The 20,921-nt window shown below is 38.0% G+C and overlaps 1 protein-coding gene across 3 annotated transcripts in view; it reads right to left on the bottom strand.

The window, feature by feature from the left end:
• FRY (FRY microtubule binding protein) overlaps positions 1–20,921 on the bottom strand; it is a 274,917-nt gene that overhangs the window by 160,771 nt on the left and 93,225 nt on the right. For all 3 annotated transcript variants that reach the window (XM_037986846.2, XM_007960079.3, XM_073013220.1), the window contains exons 5-11: positions 17,237–17,327; positions 16,934–17,013; positions 16,745–16,825; positions 9,505–9,673; positions 6,380–6,472; positions 6,188–6,286; positions 4,385–4,486 (exon numbers count right to left, since the gene is read on the bottom strand). In XM_037986846.2, coding sequence (XP_037842774.1) covers positions 4,385–4,486; positions 6,188–6,286; positions 6,380–6,472; positions 9,505–9,673; positions 16,745–16,825; positions 16,934–17,013; positions 17,237–17,327 — 715 coding nt within the window. The remainder of the gene's footprint in view (positions 1–4,384; positions 4,487–6,187; positions 6,287–6,379; positions 6,473–9,504; positions 9,674–16,744; positions 16,826–16,933; positions 17,014–17,236; positions 17,328–20,921) is intronic.

The raw sequence follows: 20,921 nt of genomic DNA, 5'->3' as shown, positions 1-20,921 counted from the left end.
TAACCTATTGCTACAGTTTAGGATAATCTCTAAAATTATCATAACAACATTTTTACGGCAATTATTTTTCTATTGAATGGTTGGATAAATAAGGCATTCATGGAAAATAACATGCTTGTCATCTTATTACTAATTTTTTAGGTCCAGTTTATGTGCATTATTGGAATCTTTGAAATGTGTCTCTATTTTGGTAGATCTGAAACAGATTTTCTCGAGATTATAGAAATGAGATTAACAGTAAAGCAGAATAACTATATCTTGAAAATTAATAATTAAAATAGCTAATACTATACCATTTAAATTTGGTATTTAAAAGAGAAAGCAGTCATTTTAAAATAAATGCCATATATTTTAATTAATTCAGGCAATGATTGTGGAATCTTTAATATATTACTCAATGTCTCCACTTACAAGATAACATTAATAACCTTACTATTATGTGAAAACTTGAAAAAAGCATTCAAACTTTATTGCAATTATTACATACACATATTGAAGTGCTATACACAAGCTTCATCAAATATATTTATGGCAACCACACTTGTTTTGAGATTTTTACTGGAAATCAAATACCCTGCTTGTACCTCCCTTGCCTGCCTTCCCTGAATGCATCATTCTCCATCATAGTATCTATTAGGTTTATGATATCTACTAGGTTTATGCTCCTTTAAAGCATAATGTCTATTAGGTTTATAATATCTATTAGGTTTATGCTCCTTTAGAGCAGGTATCATTATCTGTTTTTTTTTTCCTCATGTATTTATTTATTTGCTTGTTGGTCTGTCTCCTCCACTAAATTACAAGGTCTAAGAGACCAGGGAGTGCCACTGTCTTACTCATCACTTACTCCCAGTACCTAGAACTGTGCCTGGTTGACTACTTGTAAAGAATTGTTGGTAACTGACTGAATGGATTTAAGTCCTAGCATAAGTGCTCCCTGAGAAAAAAGGAGTATTCTTTCTCATTCTGTACTTTGGTTTCTCCAACTTTGACACTAAACTGAATCATGTCTAACCTCAGTATTGCTATCTGAGCAAAATATTTAGAAACGCATAAACAACATTCATGAAAGCATAGGGAATATTCAGTGTAGCCTGTGGCATTGCCATGATACCCACAACAATGTATATGAAGCCCCTGCCACTCGCCTGCTCATAATGTATCTCCAGTGAATGAGGGCTATTGTTATTATTACGGATCATATAATTAATGCACTTCTTAACCTCTGAGGTTTCTTTTCTGTCTTTTTTAAACTATAATTTGGGTCTCATTGGTATATTACATTCATTTTTATAAAATATAAGAAATTTTGAAATTCTCTCAATTCATTTTATTTTGAAGGATAAGAAACTAGCACATAGCTATTATGAACATGATAATTTCATTTTATTTAATTTTTAAATTTTTAATTTTTTTCTCATTTGTAAATGGTGACTCAACATTTTAAAAGTACCATTAAATCAAGTTCACAAAGCATATTTCCTTTTGTCAGAATTAGGTGGTGTATGGTAGATGTGAAGGGAATGCATTTTTTTTGTAGCACAATATGTTCAGATTCTGACATAAAATACATAGAAGAAAAAAGTATTGGTCACCACGGACCAAGAGTTCCTGAAAGATGTGAATGTCTTAGTGAAAAGGTGCTATACGTTTCTCGTCAGTTTATAATGGAATATTACTAATAGATGCTTAAGTTAATTAAGTGGAAATATTAAAGATTTCAAGTCTGTTCTCCCAAAGCAACCTGCTTCTGACCGACTAACGCTGGGAATAAACCAGGGCATCAACATTAAGTGAGTGTTGACCCTGAGAGCTTGTTTACAATGAAAGCGGGCAGGTTTTCATGCTCATGCACACTTCTGCTCTGCTCTGCCACGCTGCCCCTGATGGCTCACCTCTACAGAATACATCGAAGGTGACTACCAAGGTCAGCGTGTGGGATTCAGATGCGAGGTTCACTATCCTAAAGCATCTGTGGCTGGGGAGGGGTAAGGAAGGCAGGGAAGGGTGCAGGAAGGTGCGTGGGGGAAGGGTTGATTTGGTGGTCACTTAGGAAATGGCAGAATTGGTTCTAAATCCCATAAAATACTGTAGCAATTCAAGACAAAGAATATCTCTGAAGCCGTGTTAGTTTTTCTCAGGTATTTCTTCCTTACTAAGGACTTAACAGGAGGTTTGGAAGGTTTTCTGAATATTAGTAACATTTTTTAAATGGTCCCATTCAAATCCCTACTAGGTTTAGTTCTAAATATACGCGATACAATTTTATTTCATTTTTATCTTACCAAGGATCTTTTTATATCTTTTAGCCCTGAGGTAGTGAATTCAAATAGATTATTACCCATAAAATATCACTGCCTTTCTGCCTTACTTTGCCTAATCACTTCTTTCATGATCCGTGGGGTATATGACCTCCACAATTCTCACAGGTATCTCTACTCCTACCTTTTACATCCTTCACTGTCTGCATCACGCATTTTGAAACTTCGTTACATATCCTCCAATGAAATTCTAAGCTTGTCAAGGACAGGGACTCTATTCTAATCTAGTTTTTACAGAATTGCTTTCCCCCTCCTTCCCACTTTCAGCACTTTCCCTAGCACCTCACACAGTGGACTCTACATAAGTCTCTGCTGGACTGAATTCTGGAGTGTGGTTCAGTCTCTACAGCATTCACTCTACATGCTCTTTCTGGCCTCACTGCCTCTTAGAAATCTGAGTGCTTGAAATGTTTGCACAGGGAAATACTGTCAGTGCCCAGGCCTGTTCCTCTCTGGGGCTGTATATAACCCTCGTATTAAATCTTTCTGGTGGGGTTTGACTAGAGCTGTAAGCAACATTCTAACTTTGAAGTAATTAAGTTCCAAAGTAAGATGCTCTGCTATGTTTCAAAAACAAGTTCAGACAAAAAATTGGGGTCTCTGTGGCCACAGCAATAGATTGTCATGAAAAATATTATTGTAATTCCAAGCAAAAACCCAGACACATTAAACATAGAATATACAGAAAACTGCACTATAAGCACTCTCAATAATTCCCCTCTCTGTTTTCAATAAAGTGACCATTTCCCATCTGTGGAAAATGTAAAAGAAAAAAATATTTAATGAACTAACAGCTGGATAACTTAAAAGTGGACCAATTAACAAATGACACGTTAAGAATTACATGACAGATCCTCAAAACAAAAACCAAACAAAAGCAACAAACAACAACAACAAAACCTGAAAGTGGCCTTTATATAACACTTGATAACCCTGAAAAGCATTTCATTTTTTCAGAGTACTTAAAAGCTTAACTCTCTATCCACTGCTATTATATTTCACTGCCAATTTGAAGAAAATGAATGATTCTAATCTTGGATTTCACAATCAGCTTTCAGAGCCAGCTCATAGTTGGTGCTTAAAACAGCTCTAATGCAGATTATTGTGTAATTATGGTAAATGCCAAAATAATATAATTAATCTTAACTACTTCACCAAATTAAAGCATCATAGAAAAAAAAAAGGCAACGTGTATAAGCACATACAAAATTTTATAACTAAGTATATTCTTAAAATTCAAAAGCAGCTAATATCAAACTGGTAAAAGAAATTTAATCAAATCTTTGGACACAACCAAGGACAACTGTCAAAAATACATCCTATTTGCACTTATATTAGGGATAGTTTTCATTTCACTGTCTTTTATCAATAGGTTACTAAAACTTAAAACATATTCACAACTTTTAAGGTATAAAGTCCATTTTAAAGCTAATCATTACAGCTGTTTGAGCCACAGGCACCATGACTTGATTCCTCACGTCACCCAGTGCCTGTGCTGCAGGTGTATTGCTGGAAAAAGTGAATGCTTAGGGCTGACTGCCATGCGGCTTGAACAGGATACCTTCAAGAATCACAAACGACAGTGACAAGGAAGAAGTACTCTCTGTTGCTAGGTCAGTCCTTCCACAGACTGGAGCTTTTGCCCCAGAGACATTCTCCTAGACTGGAGGGGATAGAGGAAGGATGGGAAAGGTATAAGTGAGCTTCTGAGATCAAGTTGCATGCTTCTATTAGCTGAATGTGGCCCTTATTCTATTTTTAAATAATTTAGATAAAACGTGACAATGGATGCATATAAAGGAACATTTAATTCTACTTTTAAAGTGATCCTTGCTAGAACAGATTTATTTTTCCCAAATCTGAAGTGATTTATCTTATTCCTAGTCACTTTCTAAAATTGACTGTATTTAATAAGAACTGTTATTAATATTTTTTTCATTATTCCACCAGTATAGGACAATTCCCCTGGCAAACATCAGGAGTCACTTCCAGAAGCACATCGACCAGCCTAAAAACTGTGTAAATGTTTTAAAAAGATCGTTTTTGAGCTGACAAATACTAACTTTAAGGTTGGACAAGCAGTTGTTGAGGAAAATGTGCCACCTGTTCAGGAACAGCTGCTTCTGACTGACACAGAGCAAACAGGTCACCAGGGGGTACAAGGCCTGAGGAGAAAGGAGAGGAGGTCACAGGATAATTTATATTTCAACAAACCAGGTAACATACATTCTCTGTACCCACTACCTTGCCATCTCCCTCTGGGGCTCTGTGGGCAAGAAACAGGACGCTGCGTAGCACAGCAGTGCCCAGTGGATGCAGGGCACTGGTGTGCATTTCACAGACACTTTCTGATAATGCTGGGGATGGAATAACCAAGAATTATGGATAGCATATAATAAAATGAAATAAGTTTCATATACAATAATGCAGAAATCTGATTCAATGATTTAGACTTTGCTTAAAACCTTTAAAAACAAACTTACCATCTTAGATCACTCTCTTATCTCCAGAAAAAAAAAGCAGGAAGGCACACACATTTTGAAAATGTTATTGGCTCTTTTTCTCATAGACATCTAACAGTTTGTCCCTATCTTAGAGGTAGTTGTCTATATTTTCTTTTGCGTGCAACCTTCTGGTAATTAAGGAAGATTCCTAAAAGAAATGTTATTGCACTGGTAAACTCTACCAAGACAAATTTAACCACAGAAGGAATTTGCTTATGACCGAATAAACAGAGGTGCTACTGTGCTTTTCCTGCCGAACTGGGCCAGCTTCCCACAGCAACTGGAGAAGACAGCAAAGGTAATGAGCAGCTACCCAAAAAATCATACATGCAGAATCCATCACTATTTTGCTAAGCCAGATGTGATAGACCTTTATGATTCCCCCTAAATCAAGGATCGTGAAATAAAAATGTAACTGGCTCATCTGTTAACTTGAATTAACAAGAAACAACTGCCCACAATGCTTAACGGGTCATTAGTGTTTTTTTTTTTATTTTTTTATTTTTTTTTTAATAACAGTTTTAAAGGGACTTGGAACTACTGCTACCATTGAGTGCAGCTCTAATGCTAGTCAGTAATCTAAAAAATATGCATGCACTTAGTCACAATGACCACAGAACATAGACAAACGAGCAAATTTGTCACCACTACCAGCAAAGCAACCCTAAGTACCTGCTCAAATCATGGTAGGGATGTTCATCCTCTGGAGACGAGCATAAACCATGCCAGTAACTAGATCCCTAAGCAACTTGCTTCCTCCCAACTTTCACATTACAGCTTTTACACCACTTGCCGATTCATAAACCAAAGCTTTATTCACCACGGCGGGTAAAAGGTGGTAGTAACCTAAAAGACTTTTCTATACTGCTCTTCAGTACCAAAACCTTCCCAAGAATTATTTTCTCAGCCTTCAGAGAATCCTTCCTATGGGCAACTGTATTTCCCAACTCCTTTTCCTGCCTGTTTCCATTTTGATCCTAGTATCCAGATAGGAATTAGCCAGGGCAGGTTCCTGGGGATTGACAAAAAAACTGTTATTATAAACTTTAGCTTTCAGATTGGAAAAAGGTTCTCAGAAATTAAAATAAAAATCAAGTTAGGCAAAATCTTGAAAGTGAACAACAGACTCCTTAGGACTCGAGGGTCATCTGAGGTGACACGGTCTAATCCGCCTACATGAACGTCAATCAATCATGGCCAATACAAAAAGCCAGCTTCAGTTTCAAATGCTGCCTCTTTTTGAGGGAGCTTCAGGTACTTTTCCCATCTATGGAGTCCTTATGATCCTCAAATAGATTCCTGACTAGGAATTTTAGTCTGTGCAGTTTTGTTTGTGTTTTCGATTTTCTCATCGTTACTAACCAAGGAATGTTTCTTTCGAGAAGAAAGTTCCAGCGTGGTGTCATACAGGCTTTCCACAAAATTTCTAAGGCAGGGGACATTTACTTCATTTTTAACAGCCTGAAATAGAGATGCATGTGAATATTATATTAATAAAATTGTTGATTTTGTGATACAATTTGAAGAGTTTTTAGAAATGAAAATGTAACTCACAGCAGCGACTGGAACAAGGATTTCAACAAAAAGCCCAGCCAAGGCATGCTTGATATCTTTGTCTTTAACCTCGAGGAAGTAATGTGCACATTCCTGGGAAGCAGAAAAAGGGTATAGGGAGGGAGAGTAGGTTGAGATGTGCACATAGAATGTATTTAAACAAGTTTCAGTAAGTAGCTCTTAATTCAAGCATGCATCAACAGAGCATATTCCATAGTCTATTAAAAATCACTGGATTCAAACATTTGTGTTGAAATTTATATGTCTGCAGTGGCCTCAGTGACATTCTGCAAGGCTGGTTTTTTCACTCTTCTATATCAAATCATTATTCTAAAAGGACAAAGCATCTCTAACCAGCAAGCACACATGTATCCACCGAGTCACTGGTTGATTCATTCATTCATTCACTTCCAATACATTTCTATTTATTACTTAAGTGTGTGGGGGGCCTTGGGCTCCTGGTTAGCCCTCAAACACAGATCCCCAGGGAAAGTAAACATGAGAAGAGAGGCAGAAGACATCAAACTTATTTTAGGCCCTATGCCTGACAGCCTCAGACACAGAGCTGTTTACTTGTTCGCTCTGACATTTTAGGTGTGTTTATCATTCACATAAGTTTCATAAGCAAATCAAGGATGTTTCCCTTTCCCACCTTGACAAGGAAACCTTTAGAAGGGTTCCTTAAGAAAGGACACTACTGCCTGTGGACTATTGTCATAGCTAAGGGTGTTCTGGGTTGCTCAAGGACTCATTCTGTAGGAAAGTTGGCCTGTCAACATTTTTTTTTTAAATAAAATGTCAACTTTTTTAAAAGGAAAGTTGGCAGAATTCTGCCCATCTCTCTCTCCTTCCTGGCCTTATTGGTAGTAACTTATTGTGGTCTATATCAGATATTGTCTTCATTCAAGAGTCCAGGCAGCCAGACACCACGGCTCATGCCTGTAATCTTGACACTTTGGGAGGCCAAGGCAGGCAGATCGCTTGGGCCCAGAATTCCAGACCAGCCTGGGTGACATGGCCAAACCCTGTCTCTACAGAAAAATACAAAAATTAGCTGGGCGTGATGGCGGCGCCTGTAGTCCCAGCTACTCGGGAGGCTGAGGTGGGAGGATCACTTGTGCCTGGGAGGCGGAGGTTGCAGTGAATCCAGATCATGCCACCGCACTCCAGCCTGGGTGACAGGGTGAGAGACTCTGTCTCAAATTAAAAAAAAAAAAAAAAGAAAGAAAAGAAAGAGTACAAGGCTACATGTAATAACATGTTAATATCGACACTGGCTATTTCCCTTTATTTTCTGTTGCCATTGGGAAGATTGCCAAAAACAATCCCCAAAGTCCTCATTCTATCAATACCATATTAAGACCTCAGCTCAGGAAAGGCAACACCAGTATGGGAAGTCACTGAAACAGCTTTCCTATACAGACGAGCTCTATAGTTTCCACAATAGTCATCCTTTGGCTACATTATTTTGCATAAGTAGGTAATACTCTCTCAAGTCTTAATTTGTGTATATAGATACAGGAATTATTCATCTGAGAGTAGAATAAAAATAATAAAATATTTAACAGTTACTGAGTGTTTGTCATGTGCTAAGAATCCTCAGAACCACTCTCTAAGGTTAGTGTCATTATCATCACCTTGCAGATAAGGCAAGTGAGGATGGAAGGGGTTGAGTGTGACTGCTCAGGTCACAGAGCTGGTAAATGCTAGAGTTTGAATTCAAACCCAAGAAGTTTGATTCATAGCCCCCCAAATATATAATAATTTTATTGTGACATAATTTATGTAGTATGTAATTTACCCATTTAACATATACAATTCATTGGCTTTTAGTATAATCACAGCTGTGCATCCATCACTACTGTCAAATTTAGAACCTTTTAATGACACCCAAAGGAAACTCTGTACCCCTCAGCAGCCATCTGCAACCTCCCTATCCACTCTCCATCCCCAGCCCTAGACAACTGTTAATCTACTTTCTGTCTCTACGGATTTGCCTACTCTGGACATTCCACATAAACAGAATAATATAATACATGGCCTTTTGTGTCTGGTTTCATTCACTTAGCATAACATTTTCAAGGTTCATCCATGTTGTGGCATGTATCAGCTTCACTACTTTTTATGGTCAAATAATATTCCATTATTGGGATATACCACATTTTGTCTATCCATTCATCATTTTATAGACATTTGGGTTATTTCCACTTTTTGGCAACTATGAATAATGCTGCTCTGAACACTTGTGTTCAAGTTTTCGTGTGGACATATATTTTCATTTCTCTTGTGCATATACCTAGGAGTGGAACTGCTGGGTCATATGGTAATTGTAGGTTTTGCTATTTGAGGAACTGCCAGGGCCAGGCTGTTTTCCAAAGTGGTTGTGCCATTTTGTATTTATACCAGCAGTGTGTGAGGTTCAAATTTTTCCACATCTTCACCGAGAATTGTTATATTTTTGATTATAGCCATCCTTGTGGGTGTAAAATGGTACAGCCTATATTCATTAATCCATACATCTAAACCCTCTAGTAAGGTCATCGCCAAATTTAATTTACAGCAGCATTTTAAAAATTCCTTCAAATGCCAAAGTTTTGTAAACTCTAAGAGGTGAGTATTCTGTTAAATTCTCCATAGCAGCAATTCCTTTGTTATGTACCATGATGGGCACTGGGCAATAAATATCAAACCAGTATTGTTTAGTTGAGTTTTTAAAAACTAAGATTCCTTTTTAGAGTAAGAATAAAATATTTCTTTATTATTTGAAGTCCTCATGCCTGTGAATGCCAATGCAGCCAACCCAATGCTATCAATTTTACAAAGCGAAAAAATCAGCTATATTTTATTCACAGAACAATATGTACCAGTGGGTGAAAGAGAAAAAAAGTCAGCAAACAAGCAATCCCACTGTATACTCTCCTCCAAAGAAGATATGAAAGTTGAGAAATGAAAGTATGTACCTGCAACTGTGCTATTTGGTTACAAAGGACTTCATGAATTATTTAGACAGTAGAATGCTTCTCCGTATTGACAAGTAATTGGGTTTTCATGTTCCAGGTTCATCATTTTGAGGAAGGGAAGAGCTCAGGTTGAGAGCCCCTTAGCTCTCCTGCCTAAGACATTACCTGCATAAACTGAAGAGAGGCCTCAAAATCCTCCACTGGATACATCTTAATTCGAAAGAATTTCATCCCCATTATTAAGCTGATAATGCTTTGAACCACATATGGGCTCTGCTCTTTGTGCCGTAATTCTTTTAGCTCCGCCATAAATTTCTTCTTTACAGCAGGGAATCTAAGAAGACAACAGAAGTGGTTTATCAAATCATGGGTAGGAAAGTCCCTGTAATGGGGGCCTCCAGCATCTGGGAGTGATTGAGCAGAGCAATGGAATCCTTCAAATCAGTTGAAGTACAACAGCCATGATTTTGTAAGGATCTGATGTTTGGGATTTAGCAAAGGATCCATTTTTTCTTCTCCTTGATGCTCAACATCTCCATCAGGCGAGGGGGCAGATCCCGGGTTATTTAGACCCTCTCAAAATGGTCTAGCTCTTAAATTGAGCATCACAAAGAGCCCCATTTCCTCAGGCTTGGCCATTTTCAACATAGTTGCAGACCCCAGAGTCTGAAGTATCAAATAGTGAGTCTATGAGCAATAATGTACTAGGTTAGTGATTTCTGACAGTGACAGCAAATGATTTAAGGATTTGTATTTCAAATAATGCCAAGTATTCCTGTATCTATTTCTAAAGTTTTCTGTTATTATTTCCTTTATAGTTTTACGATAATGATTATCAAAAAATATATATTTAGGGTTAAAAAATCTAGTAATGGGAGGCTGGGCACAGTGGCTCTCATCTGTATGTAATCCCATCAATTTGGGAGGCCGACGCAGGTGGATCACCTGAGGTCAGGAGTTTGAGACCAGCCTGACCAATATGATGAAACCTCGTCTCTACTAAAAATACAAAAATCAGCCGGGTATGGTGGCACGTGCCTGTAATCCCAGTTACTTGGGAGGCTGAGACGGGAGAATCACTTGAACCTGGGAGGCAGAGGTTGCAATGAGCCCAGATTGCACCGTTGCACTCCAGTGTGGGCAACAAGAGCGAAACTCTGTCTCAAAAAAAAAAATCCAGTAATGGGAAAATTTAAATTATATCTAAAAGGTGAAGATGAATGGGCTGTCTATTATATTCATGGAATTTTACAATTTTATCTGGTAAATGCAAAACAAACAAAAAGACACAGTCCAGTCCCTATCCTCAAAGTATTTGTATTCGAAAGTTAAATAATACTAATTATAACAACAATATTATCATCCAGGTTTGAAAAAAGAACAGATCTTAAAGCTAAGAGGAATCAGAGGCAGATCTTCAAAGGTACCTAAGAGTACAGAAATGTACACATAAAAATTGTCCAAACCACTAAGTCTGAGACAGCTGGTTTGGTTATTCACCAAACACACACACACACACACACATACTCACACACACACACACACAGTCTAAGATTTATTGTATTTTGTTTTCTGAGACTATTAGCCTGAGGTTCCATGAAAATTAGAAGCAAGCCATGATTAAAAAGGGTAATTGTGGCTGGGTGCGGTGGCTCAAGCCTGTAATCCCAGCACCTTGGGAGGCCGAAGTGGGTGGATTACCTGAGGTCAGGAGTTTGAGACCAGCCTGACTAACATGGTGAAACCCTGTCTCTACCAAAAACACAAAAATTAGCTAGGCGTGGTGGTATGCACGAGGCTGAGGATGGAAAATCGCTTGAACCTGGGAGGCAGAGCTTGCAGTGAGCCAAGATTGTGCCACTGCACTCTAGCCTGGGTGACAGAGCAAGACTCTGTCTCACACACACACATACACACACACACACACACACACAAAGGTGGTCAGGGGGTAGTAATTGTGATTATAGAAATGAAAAGTGAACTAATCGAGTCCTGGAAGTTTGGAATAATTCTTGAGACCTTAAAGTAGAAATTTCAGGACAAACAAAGTAGGCAGTAAACACATGGACATTGTTTAACCAAAGGCAGTACAGAGGCTGGTGGTTGGCAAGTGGGGTGTGAGGGGATTCTCAAGTGCTGGCAGTTTTCTAGTTCTCGGTTTAGGTGGAGAGGTAACATGGTGTCCATTTTATAATAAATTTGTTTAACTGCCTTATGGATTTTCGCCTATGTTTGCTACATGTATTTCTTAATAAAAAAAGATTTTTAAAAGGCAATAGAGCAGAAAACATAAATAGCTTCAAGAAGATTTAGACAATTTATGAATGAGATATTCACTAATGGGTTGTTAGCATCGCTAAGAATATTTCAGGGTATATTCCTAATCTTCGGTGGCATTTTGTGGACTTCTACAAAATATCCAATTTCAAGACAGCATCCCAAACTGGCCCCTTCTGACATTTAAATAATACTATTAGAATATGGTAGAAAATATTAGTTATGTTTTCTCTATAAGTAAAATTTCATGGAGATTAACTGCAAAATGGCATATTAATTTTTCAGATTAGGAAATTAGCAAAAATTAAAATAGAAACTTTATTACATTTACAAAAATCTATTTGGCATCAGCACGTTCTCTGGTCCTACTGCAGACCCACTGTTAGGGCTGAATTTTGTGCCCCTCAAATTCCTACGTTGAAGCCTGAACCTTCTGAGATCGGAATGTGACTGTATCTGGGCATAGGGCCTATAAAAAGGTAATTAACTGAAAACAAAGTTATTATCATAAAATGGACACCATGTAACCTCTCCAGCTAAGTTATTAAATTAAAATGAAGTTATCTCTCTGTGTGTGTCTCTGTACTTGTCTCCCTTTCTTATAAGGACATCAACATGACTAGGAGATGAGTATAGGGACACACACACAGAGAAGACCACACAGGGAGAAAATGGCCACATACAAGCCAAGGAGAGAGGTGTCAGAAGGAATCAACCCTGCTAACACCTTGAGCTTGGACTTCAACTCCAGAACTGTGGGAAATAAATTTCTGTTGTTTAAGCCAATTAGTCTGCAGTACTTTGTTATGGCAGCTTAAGCAGAATAACATACCTATTCAATCAGTAATTCTGGGGATGAAGTCCAGTAATTTGTGTTTAATAAGCTTTACAGGTGTTTCTGATGTGAAAAAGTTTGAGAAACACTGGTATAGACTAAGAATAACAATAACAAGATATATCTGTAAGTGGATTTACATTTTAAATGATTACACCATTTCACATTTTGATCCTTAACAATCCAGTGAATTAGGCAGTGAATGCATTTCCAATTAATAAATAAAGAAACAAATTGGAAGACCACAGTGGCAAAGAAGAGGCTCAAACCCAGGGCTTTTGATACAAATTCCAGGAATTTCCATTAAACCGCAGCTGTCTTAGACAGTGGTAACTGTGACATGTAGTCTCTGCCCTCTCTAGAATAGTTTATAGTTTAATTAGGAAGATAAAACAAGGTAGCACTGACCATGAGCCATATGAATCGCAATACTAATAATTTACCAGGGGCCTACTATGTGTTAGCACCTGCTGGACACTGTCCAGACCTTTCTGATCTTCAGGGAGGTCAGATGCACCAGGTTCCATCACTTTCTCATATTTCACACTGACTATTTGGTGAACAATACACTTAAAGAGGCTTCAGGGCATCAGAGAATGAAGGGGCTCTTCTCAGGTGTGTAATTAATTAGAGAGGATTTCAGAGGAGATTTGAGTTGGGGTAAAGGTGAGCAGAGGATATTCGGTGGAGATGGATAAAAGGTAGGAAGCAGAAATGACCATGGTCAAGCAATGGAAGTGATACTTTCAATCAAGATTATAAAAATGCAATAACCCCAAACTGAATTTTAAAAAATTGTGTTTCTGTTCAAATTATTTCCAGATAGCAAAATAACTATGGTTTTTGTTTTGAAATGTATGAGTTTAGAGAGAAAAATATTAGAGTTATATAGTTTTAAAGATGACATGATACTAACGAAAGTTTGTTTTCCAGTTTGAATCCATGACTAAAACAAGGAAAGGCCGGGTGCGGTGGCTCACGCCTGTAATCCCAGCACTTTGGGAGGCCGAGGCGGGCGGATCACAAGGTCAGGAGTTCAAGACCACAGTGAAACCCCGTCTCTACTAAAAATACAAAAAATTAGCCGGGCGAGGTGGCGGCGCCTGTAGTCCCAGCTACTCAGGAGGCTGAGGCAGGAGAATGGCGGGAACCCGGGAGGCGGAGCTTGCAGTGAGCTGAGATCCGGCCACCGCACTCCAGCCTGGGCAACAGAGCGAGACTCGGTCTCAAAAAAAAAAAAAAAACAAAAAAACAAGGAAAGATAGAAAAAGGCAAGTTATTTGCAAATTCACTATTTCAATATTCTCATGAGTTAGTGGCTAAAAGTTTATTTATTTCTCATTTAAAAATAAATATGGCTATCTTTTACTTTTTTTTTTTTTTTGAGACAGAGTCTTGCTCTGTCGTCCAGGCTGGAGTGCAGTGGCACAATCTTGGCTCACTGCAACCTCCGCCTCCCGGGTTCAAGTGATTCTCCTGCCTCAGCCTCCCGAGTAGCTGGGACTACAGGCGCGTGCCACCATTCCCAGCTAATATTTTTTTGTATTTGTAGCAGAGGTGGAGTTTCACTGTGTTAGCCAGGATGGTCTCGATTTCGTCGTGATCCGCCCGCCTCGGCCTCCCAAAGTGCTGGAGTAACAGGCATGAGCCACCACGCCTGGCCTATCTTTTACCTTTAAAAGTCCCAAATGACATAAACATGTTATTTAGCACAAAAGCAATCCAAAAATCTCTATGCATTTAAAATCTATTTTCTCTTAAAATGACTTTAAGAAAAAAATATTTCAATGATCTTTCCTTTAGTATTTCCTATTTAGTATTGTATTTAGTAAATACTGTAACTCAATGATTACTCAGTCTTTGGCATACTATAAAATTCACATAAATATAAAATTCTGCTTGAAAATGTATAGCACATATTACAAAAATGAGTAAATAAACATGTAAAGATAATATCACATAAAGAGAAAGCATTTAGTAACATCTATGATTCTTAGATGAAGTATTATTACTATTTAAATGAATCTATCAGATTTCGGCGAAAGTACTTAAATTTGTTTTAACTGACTTTGAAAAAGTCAATATTATGTGTGAATAACACTTATTATCAAAAGTTTTTCCCTAAATGATAAGAACTAAACAGCATCATCACTAGTAAGACTAAAAATAGTGATTCTGCTAAAACTGAAGTTCCAAAGTAAGTACTAATAGCTAAAGTCATAATCAGGAAAATATTTAATAAGCATTATCATTGGGAACAAGACATATAATTTAAAATTAGAATTATTACATTACTCAACTTTTTTTTAAAAGATAATCACACTGTACTAGATAAGCATACATTCTTTTTCCCACCCTGAGAATGAAGGAAACAGTACTTCTTCTAAGGTAACAATAAAGTAATGGTCCTGGTGTACTTATGAGAAAGAAGTAATGTCATAATTTGTGGTATGATACTAGTTTAAGTTTATACCATCTATCCATCAAGGTTAACTACATATTGACTAGTTGAGAACACATCAAGGGCTATTTGAGTCTCTGTTTACTACAAGAGCAGACTGGTCAAACGTTTCCCTAGAGACTTGTACTGGAGCACTGTCCAAATGGAGGCATTTCTTACACCCTACTACTGCAGAATAGGGACAAATACTGACATCACGAAAATAAAAAAAGCCACCTTTAGCAAGCAGACACTGGCTTGGTGGACCATAAGTTTTACCTTAAAAGGAAATTTCTACAGGCTTAGAATATTGCTTAGTTATGACAATATTTCTCAACTTATTCACAACCAACTCAGAATCACAGAGCTAAGGAAGGTCATTTGACAGTAACCAATATTATTGTTAGGCATAATTCACAAAAACTAAGGAAAACACAAAGTCATTTTTGGCATACTAAAGTTTCTAAATGACAGCTGAAAATTTATGTTGAGATTTTCAGGATTTGACAAATCAGCAAATATACATGTTAATACCTCATTTTTCCCAATCTTTTCTAGAAATGAGGTAGATACACATGATTCGCCAGATAACTACAGCCTGTTCATTTAAAATGCTAATGCTTTCATTACTCAATTGCAATGGAAATATCTCCAAAATGCATTACACTTTTTTTTCTTAATGATTCATGAACCACAATTATTTTAATAGGCTATAAAACTACCATATAGCCTCATGCAAAATGGCCCAGATAACTCTATTGTTTAATTCTTATGTATGCTTTGGCCAGTTTCTTTCCTTTCTGTTGCCACCAGCCGTTGAGCTTTATTTCTCAATGGCATCCGTGTAACATCCTCTGGAAGTTCCCTTTCCTCCTTCGAACACTGATGTGTTATATATTAAAAAAAAAAAATGTAGTCAGGATGAGTAGACAAACTGGATTAGATTAAATAAATTATGCCAAGAAGTTAAGAGGGTCTATTTCCTGAGTTCTTATCTATGTTTTGGCTAGGTAAGATTGCTAAGTGCTTTTTAAAATTTTAGTTTTTTTGATAAATTGTGTATTTCCATGCTACTACGTTACGAAATTCAATCCCTTGAAGATAAAAATCTCTTTCTGAGGAAGGATTGCATTTCACAAGGATTGGATCATCACTGTTGCTTCAAGCTGGCCTCCTGGCATGAATTCACATTATGTCTCTGGTTCATTTTGCCTAACTTAGGCATTCGGGATCTTGCCTGATTTGCCTCAGGGGTGGACAAAATGAAGAAGGGTAAGTAGGGTGTGACACCACTTTTGGAAGAGGTATATTGTTGCTAATAGTTTAACACAATTTTGTTCTTGCCTGCTAAGTAGTGCTATGGGGCCAGATAAATTTAGCAATGAGAATTTCCCCTCTGACTTGTTTCCATGACAGAGTCTGGGACATTTTTAGCTCAGCTGAATTAAGTAAGGTCTATAGTAAAGGGGACATTCTAGAATGGAATTTTCCCACTGATAGATGATATATCGTAACCACCCACTCATGGGCTAGAGAAAACAGAACTTTCAAAAGTGATAAACTTCCTTGGAATATTTAGGCAGAGAGAAATGTAATCTGGTCAGCCCATTTCTTTGATGCAACAGTCTGAAACCCATGGACTCTGGGTAGGATCTGGCCCACGTGCGAAGTAAAAAAGATAATTTGGTACCTGTCTTGGAAGAGCTTTCTAGTCAGTTTCAGAGATGGGGCACACGTGTCAAAGAGCCCTACCTAGTTCCTCGTAAGCTCAACCCCAACTTCCCTAAATCAAGGCTGGGAGGACAGTGAAAGCACGCATGTTCTCATGGTAAAGGGCTCTGGCATTCACTTACTTGGCTTGTGCCAACACTCCAATGACTTCTGCATACAGGTCTGCCACAATATGCATATTGCCAGTGTTAGGACCAAGGTACCTAAGTAGGGTATAATTAGACAAGTTAGGGATCCCTGGTCATCTGAAAAAAGCAAACCACTGATTTAGTTTTAAATACCAACTTCAACATTCTAAGAAATCACCTTACCCTTCTTTGTATTTAAAGTGCTTGAAAGCCAAGTTAATAACATCATGTATTAAACTGTCTATTACAGGATGAAGTGGAATCTGAAAAAAAAAAGGTGGTTCTTAACTCAGAAGGGAATATTAAAGAACAAATCAATAACAGTACTTCCAATAACGATATATGACAATCAATAGCAATCAATAAACATAATTCACATAACTCAGTATTTGGAATTCATAATTTTAAAAACTTAGACTTTTACAACCTAAGCAGTTTTTAGATCAATAAATATTATCTAAAAGTAACAATAAATTAATCACCTACCTGTTTCAAAACTTCTATTAATACTAAAGAGAAAATAAAATCAATGGCGAGGTCCCGTCTTTCCATTAAATAATCTCGCTGTTGTTCATCACTGTAAAATTTAAAATACTTACATTAAAGCACACTGAAGGTATTCTCAGAGTAATATAATTCATCAAAAATCTAGGACTCCTCCCGAAAAGACTGCAAAACCCATTTTTTAAATTATGTAATTGTACTGGTAGATACATGCTAAGGTTGGCCGGGTGGAGTGGCTCACGCCTGTAATCCCAGCACTTTGGGAGGCCGAGGTGGGCGGATCACCTGAAGTCAGGAGTTCGAGAACACCCTGGCCCACATGGTGAAACCCGGTCACTACTAAAAATACAACAATTAGCCAAGCGTGGTGGCCCATGCCTGTAATCCCAGTTACTTGAGAGGGTGAAGCAGGAGAATTGCTTGAACCCGGGAGGCAGAGGTTGCAGTGAGCTAAGATCACGCCACTGCACTCCAGCCTGGGCGAAAGAGTGAGACTCCATCTCAAAACAACAACAACAACAACAACAACACGCTAATGCTCTTTCTATTTTCTGTGTGCTGCAGTGGACAAACACTGGATTTGAAGTCGGAATATTTGAATTCAAATTTAAAATTGTCAGTGATGTTAACTTGAGTAGCTATTTGTGAGTCCATCACCTCATCTTGTGGTCTTTTCTAAGGTAACATTCAACTCAGTAATTCTACCATCTGTAGAATGAGACAGGCTACCATACTAGAGGTGGACACTGAAAGATCTCGTGAAAGGAGCTAAACAATGTAAGGAAACAAGAAGGAAATAATATGATCACCAATTTGAGCAGGACGGCAGGGGTGAAGAGGATCGGCAGTACTTTTCTTTTCTTTCCCTGTCCCTTTCCTCTTACATCTTTGCCACCTGAGACTTAGTGAAAGGAGGAATGAAGAAGTGAAGGGGTGGTGAGAGAGAAGAGTAAAAGGCAGAAGGAAGAAGAGGTAGGAGGAGCAAAGCAGTCATTTGTGCTTATTTGAAAGTTAGAAGCACGGTGTTTTGGTGACTATGGCCTTATAGTATAATTTGAAATCAGGTAGTGTGATGCCTCCAGATTTGTTCTTTTTGCTTAGTCTTGCTTTGGCTATGCGGGCTCTTTTTTGGTTCCATGTGAATTTTAGAATTGTTTTTTCTAGTTCTGTGAAGAATGATGGTGGTATTTTGATGGGGATTGCATTGAATTTGTAGATTGCTTTTGGCAGTATGGTCATTTTCACAATATTGATTCTACCCATCCATGAGCACGGGATGTGTTTCCATTTGTTTGTGTCACCTATGATTTATTTCAGCAGTGTTTTGCAGTTTTCCTTGTAGAGGTCTTTCGACTCCTTGGTTAGGTATATTCTCAAGTATTTTATTTTTATTTTTATTTTTTGCAGCTATTGTAAAAGGGGTGGGGTTCTTGATTTGATTCTCCGCTTGGTCCCTGTTAGTGTATAGAAGAGCTACTGATTTGTGTACATTAATCTTGTATCTGGAAACTTTGCTGAATTCTTTTATCAGTTTTAGGAGCTTTCTGGAGGAGTCCTTAGGGTTTTCAAGGGAAATGATCATATTGTTAGCAAACAGTGACAGTTTGACTTCCTCTTTACTTATATGGATGCCCTTTATTTTGCTCTGGCTAGGCCTTCTAGTACTATGTTAAAGAAGAGTGCTGAGAGTGGGTATCCTTGTCTTGCTCCAGTTCTCAGAGGGAATGCTCTCAACTTTTCCCCATTCAGTATTATGTTGGCTGTTGGTTTGTCATAGATGGCTTTTATTACATTAAGGTGTGTCCCTCGTATGCTGATTTTGCTGAGAGTTTTAATCATGCAGGGATGCTGGATTTTGTCTAATGCTTTTTCTGCATCTACTGAGATGATCATGTGATTTTTGTTTTTAATTCTGTTTATGTGGTGTTTACAGCTAACCAATCTTCAACAAAACAAACAAAAACATAAAGTAGGGAAAGGACACCCTTTTCAACAAATGGTGCTGGGATAATTGGCTAGCCGCCTGTAGGAGAATGAAACTGGATCCTCATCTCTCACCTTATACAAAAATCAACTCAAAATGGATTATGGACTTAAACCTAAGACCTGAAACTATAAAAAATTCTAGAAGATAACATTGGAAAAACCCTTCTAGACGTTGACTTAGGCAAGGATTTCATGACCCGAAACTCAAAAGCAAATGCAATAGAAACAAAGATAAATAGCTGGGACCTAATTAAACTAAAGAGCTTTTGCATGGCAAAAGGAACAGTCAGCAGAGTAAACAGAGAACCCACAGAGTGGGAGAAAATCTTCATGATCTATTCATCTGACAAAGGACTAATATCTAGAATCTAAAATGAATGCCAACAAATCAGTAAGAAAAAAACAACCCCACCAAAAAGTGGGCTAAGGACATGAATAGACAGTTCTCAGAAGAAGATGTACAAATGGCCAACAAACATGAAAAAATGCTCAACATCACTAATGATCAGGGAAATGCAAATCAAAACCACAATGCCATACCACCTCACTCTTGCAAGAATGGCCATAATAAAACAAAAATAAAAAAAACAGTAGATGTTGGCGTGGATATAGAGTAAACAGGGAACACTTCTACAGTGCTGGTGGGAATGTAAACTAGTATAGCTGCTATGGAAAACAGTGGGGAGATTCCATAAAGAACTAAAAGTAGAACTACCATTTGATCCAGCAGTTCCACTACAGGGTATCTACCCAGAGAAAAAGAAGTCATGATTCGAAAAAGATACTTGCACATGCATGTTTATAGTGGCACAAATCATGATAGCCAAATCGTAAACCAACCTAAATGCCCACTGATCAACAAGTGGATAAAGAAACTCTGGTGTATACACACACACACACACACACACATATATGATAAAATACTATGCAGCCATAAAAAGGAATGAATTAACAGCATTTGCAGTGACCTGGATGAGACTGGAGACTATTATTCTAAGTTAAGTAACTTAGGAATGGAAAACCAAACATCGTATGTTCCCACTGCTATGTGGGAGCTAAGCTATGAGTATGCAAAGGCATCAGAATGATACAGTGGGGGCCAGGCATGGTGGCTCATGCCTATAATCCCAGCACTTTGGGAGGCAGAGGTGGGTGGATCATGAGGTCTGGAATTCAAGACTAGCCTGGCCAACATAGTGAAACCCCGTCTCTACTAAAAATACAAAAATTAGCTGGGCACAGTGGCACGTGCCTGTAGTCCCAGCTACTCGGGAGGCTGAAGCAGGAGAATCGCTTGAACCTGGGAGGCGGAGGTTGCAATGAGCTGAGATCATGCCATTGCACTCCAGCCTGGGTGACAGAGTGAGACTCTGTCTCAAACAAACAAACAAACAAACAAACAAAAAAGAATGATACAATGGACTTTGGGGACTTGGGGGGAAGAGTGGGAGGGGGGCGAGGGATAAAAGACTACAAATATGGTGCAGTGTATACTGCTCAGGTGATGGGTGCACCAAAATCTCACAAATAACCCCTAAAGAACTTACTCATGTAATCAAATACCACCTGTACCCCAATAACTTAGGGAAAAACAAGTAAATTTTTAAAAAAGTTAGAGGCAGAATCAGCACTGTCAGAAGAACAGCAAGGCAGCCCCTCTACCCCATTTTCTGCTTGACTA

This window comes from Chlorocebus sabaeus, chromosome 3 (genome assembly GCF_047675955.1).
Source record: "Chlorocebus sabaeus isolate Y175 chromosome 3, mChlSab1.0.hap1, whole genome shotgun sequence".
Taxonomy (NCBI): Eukaryota; Metazoa; Chordata; class Mammalia; order Primates; family Cercopithecidae; genus Chlorocebus; species Chlorocebus sabaeus.
Note: the sequence above shows the minus strand (reverse complement) of the source record. Positions and strands in the feature narration are given on the sequence as shown.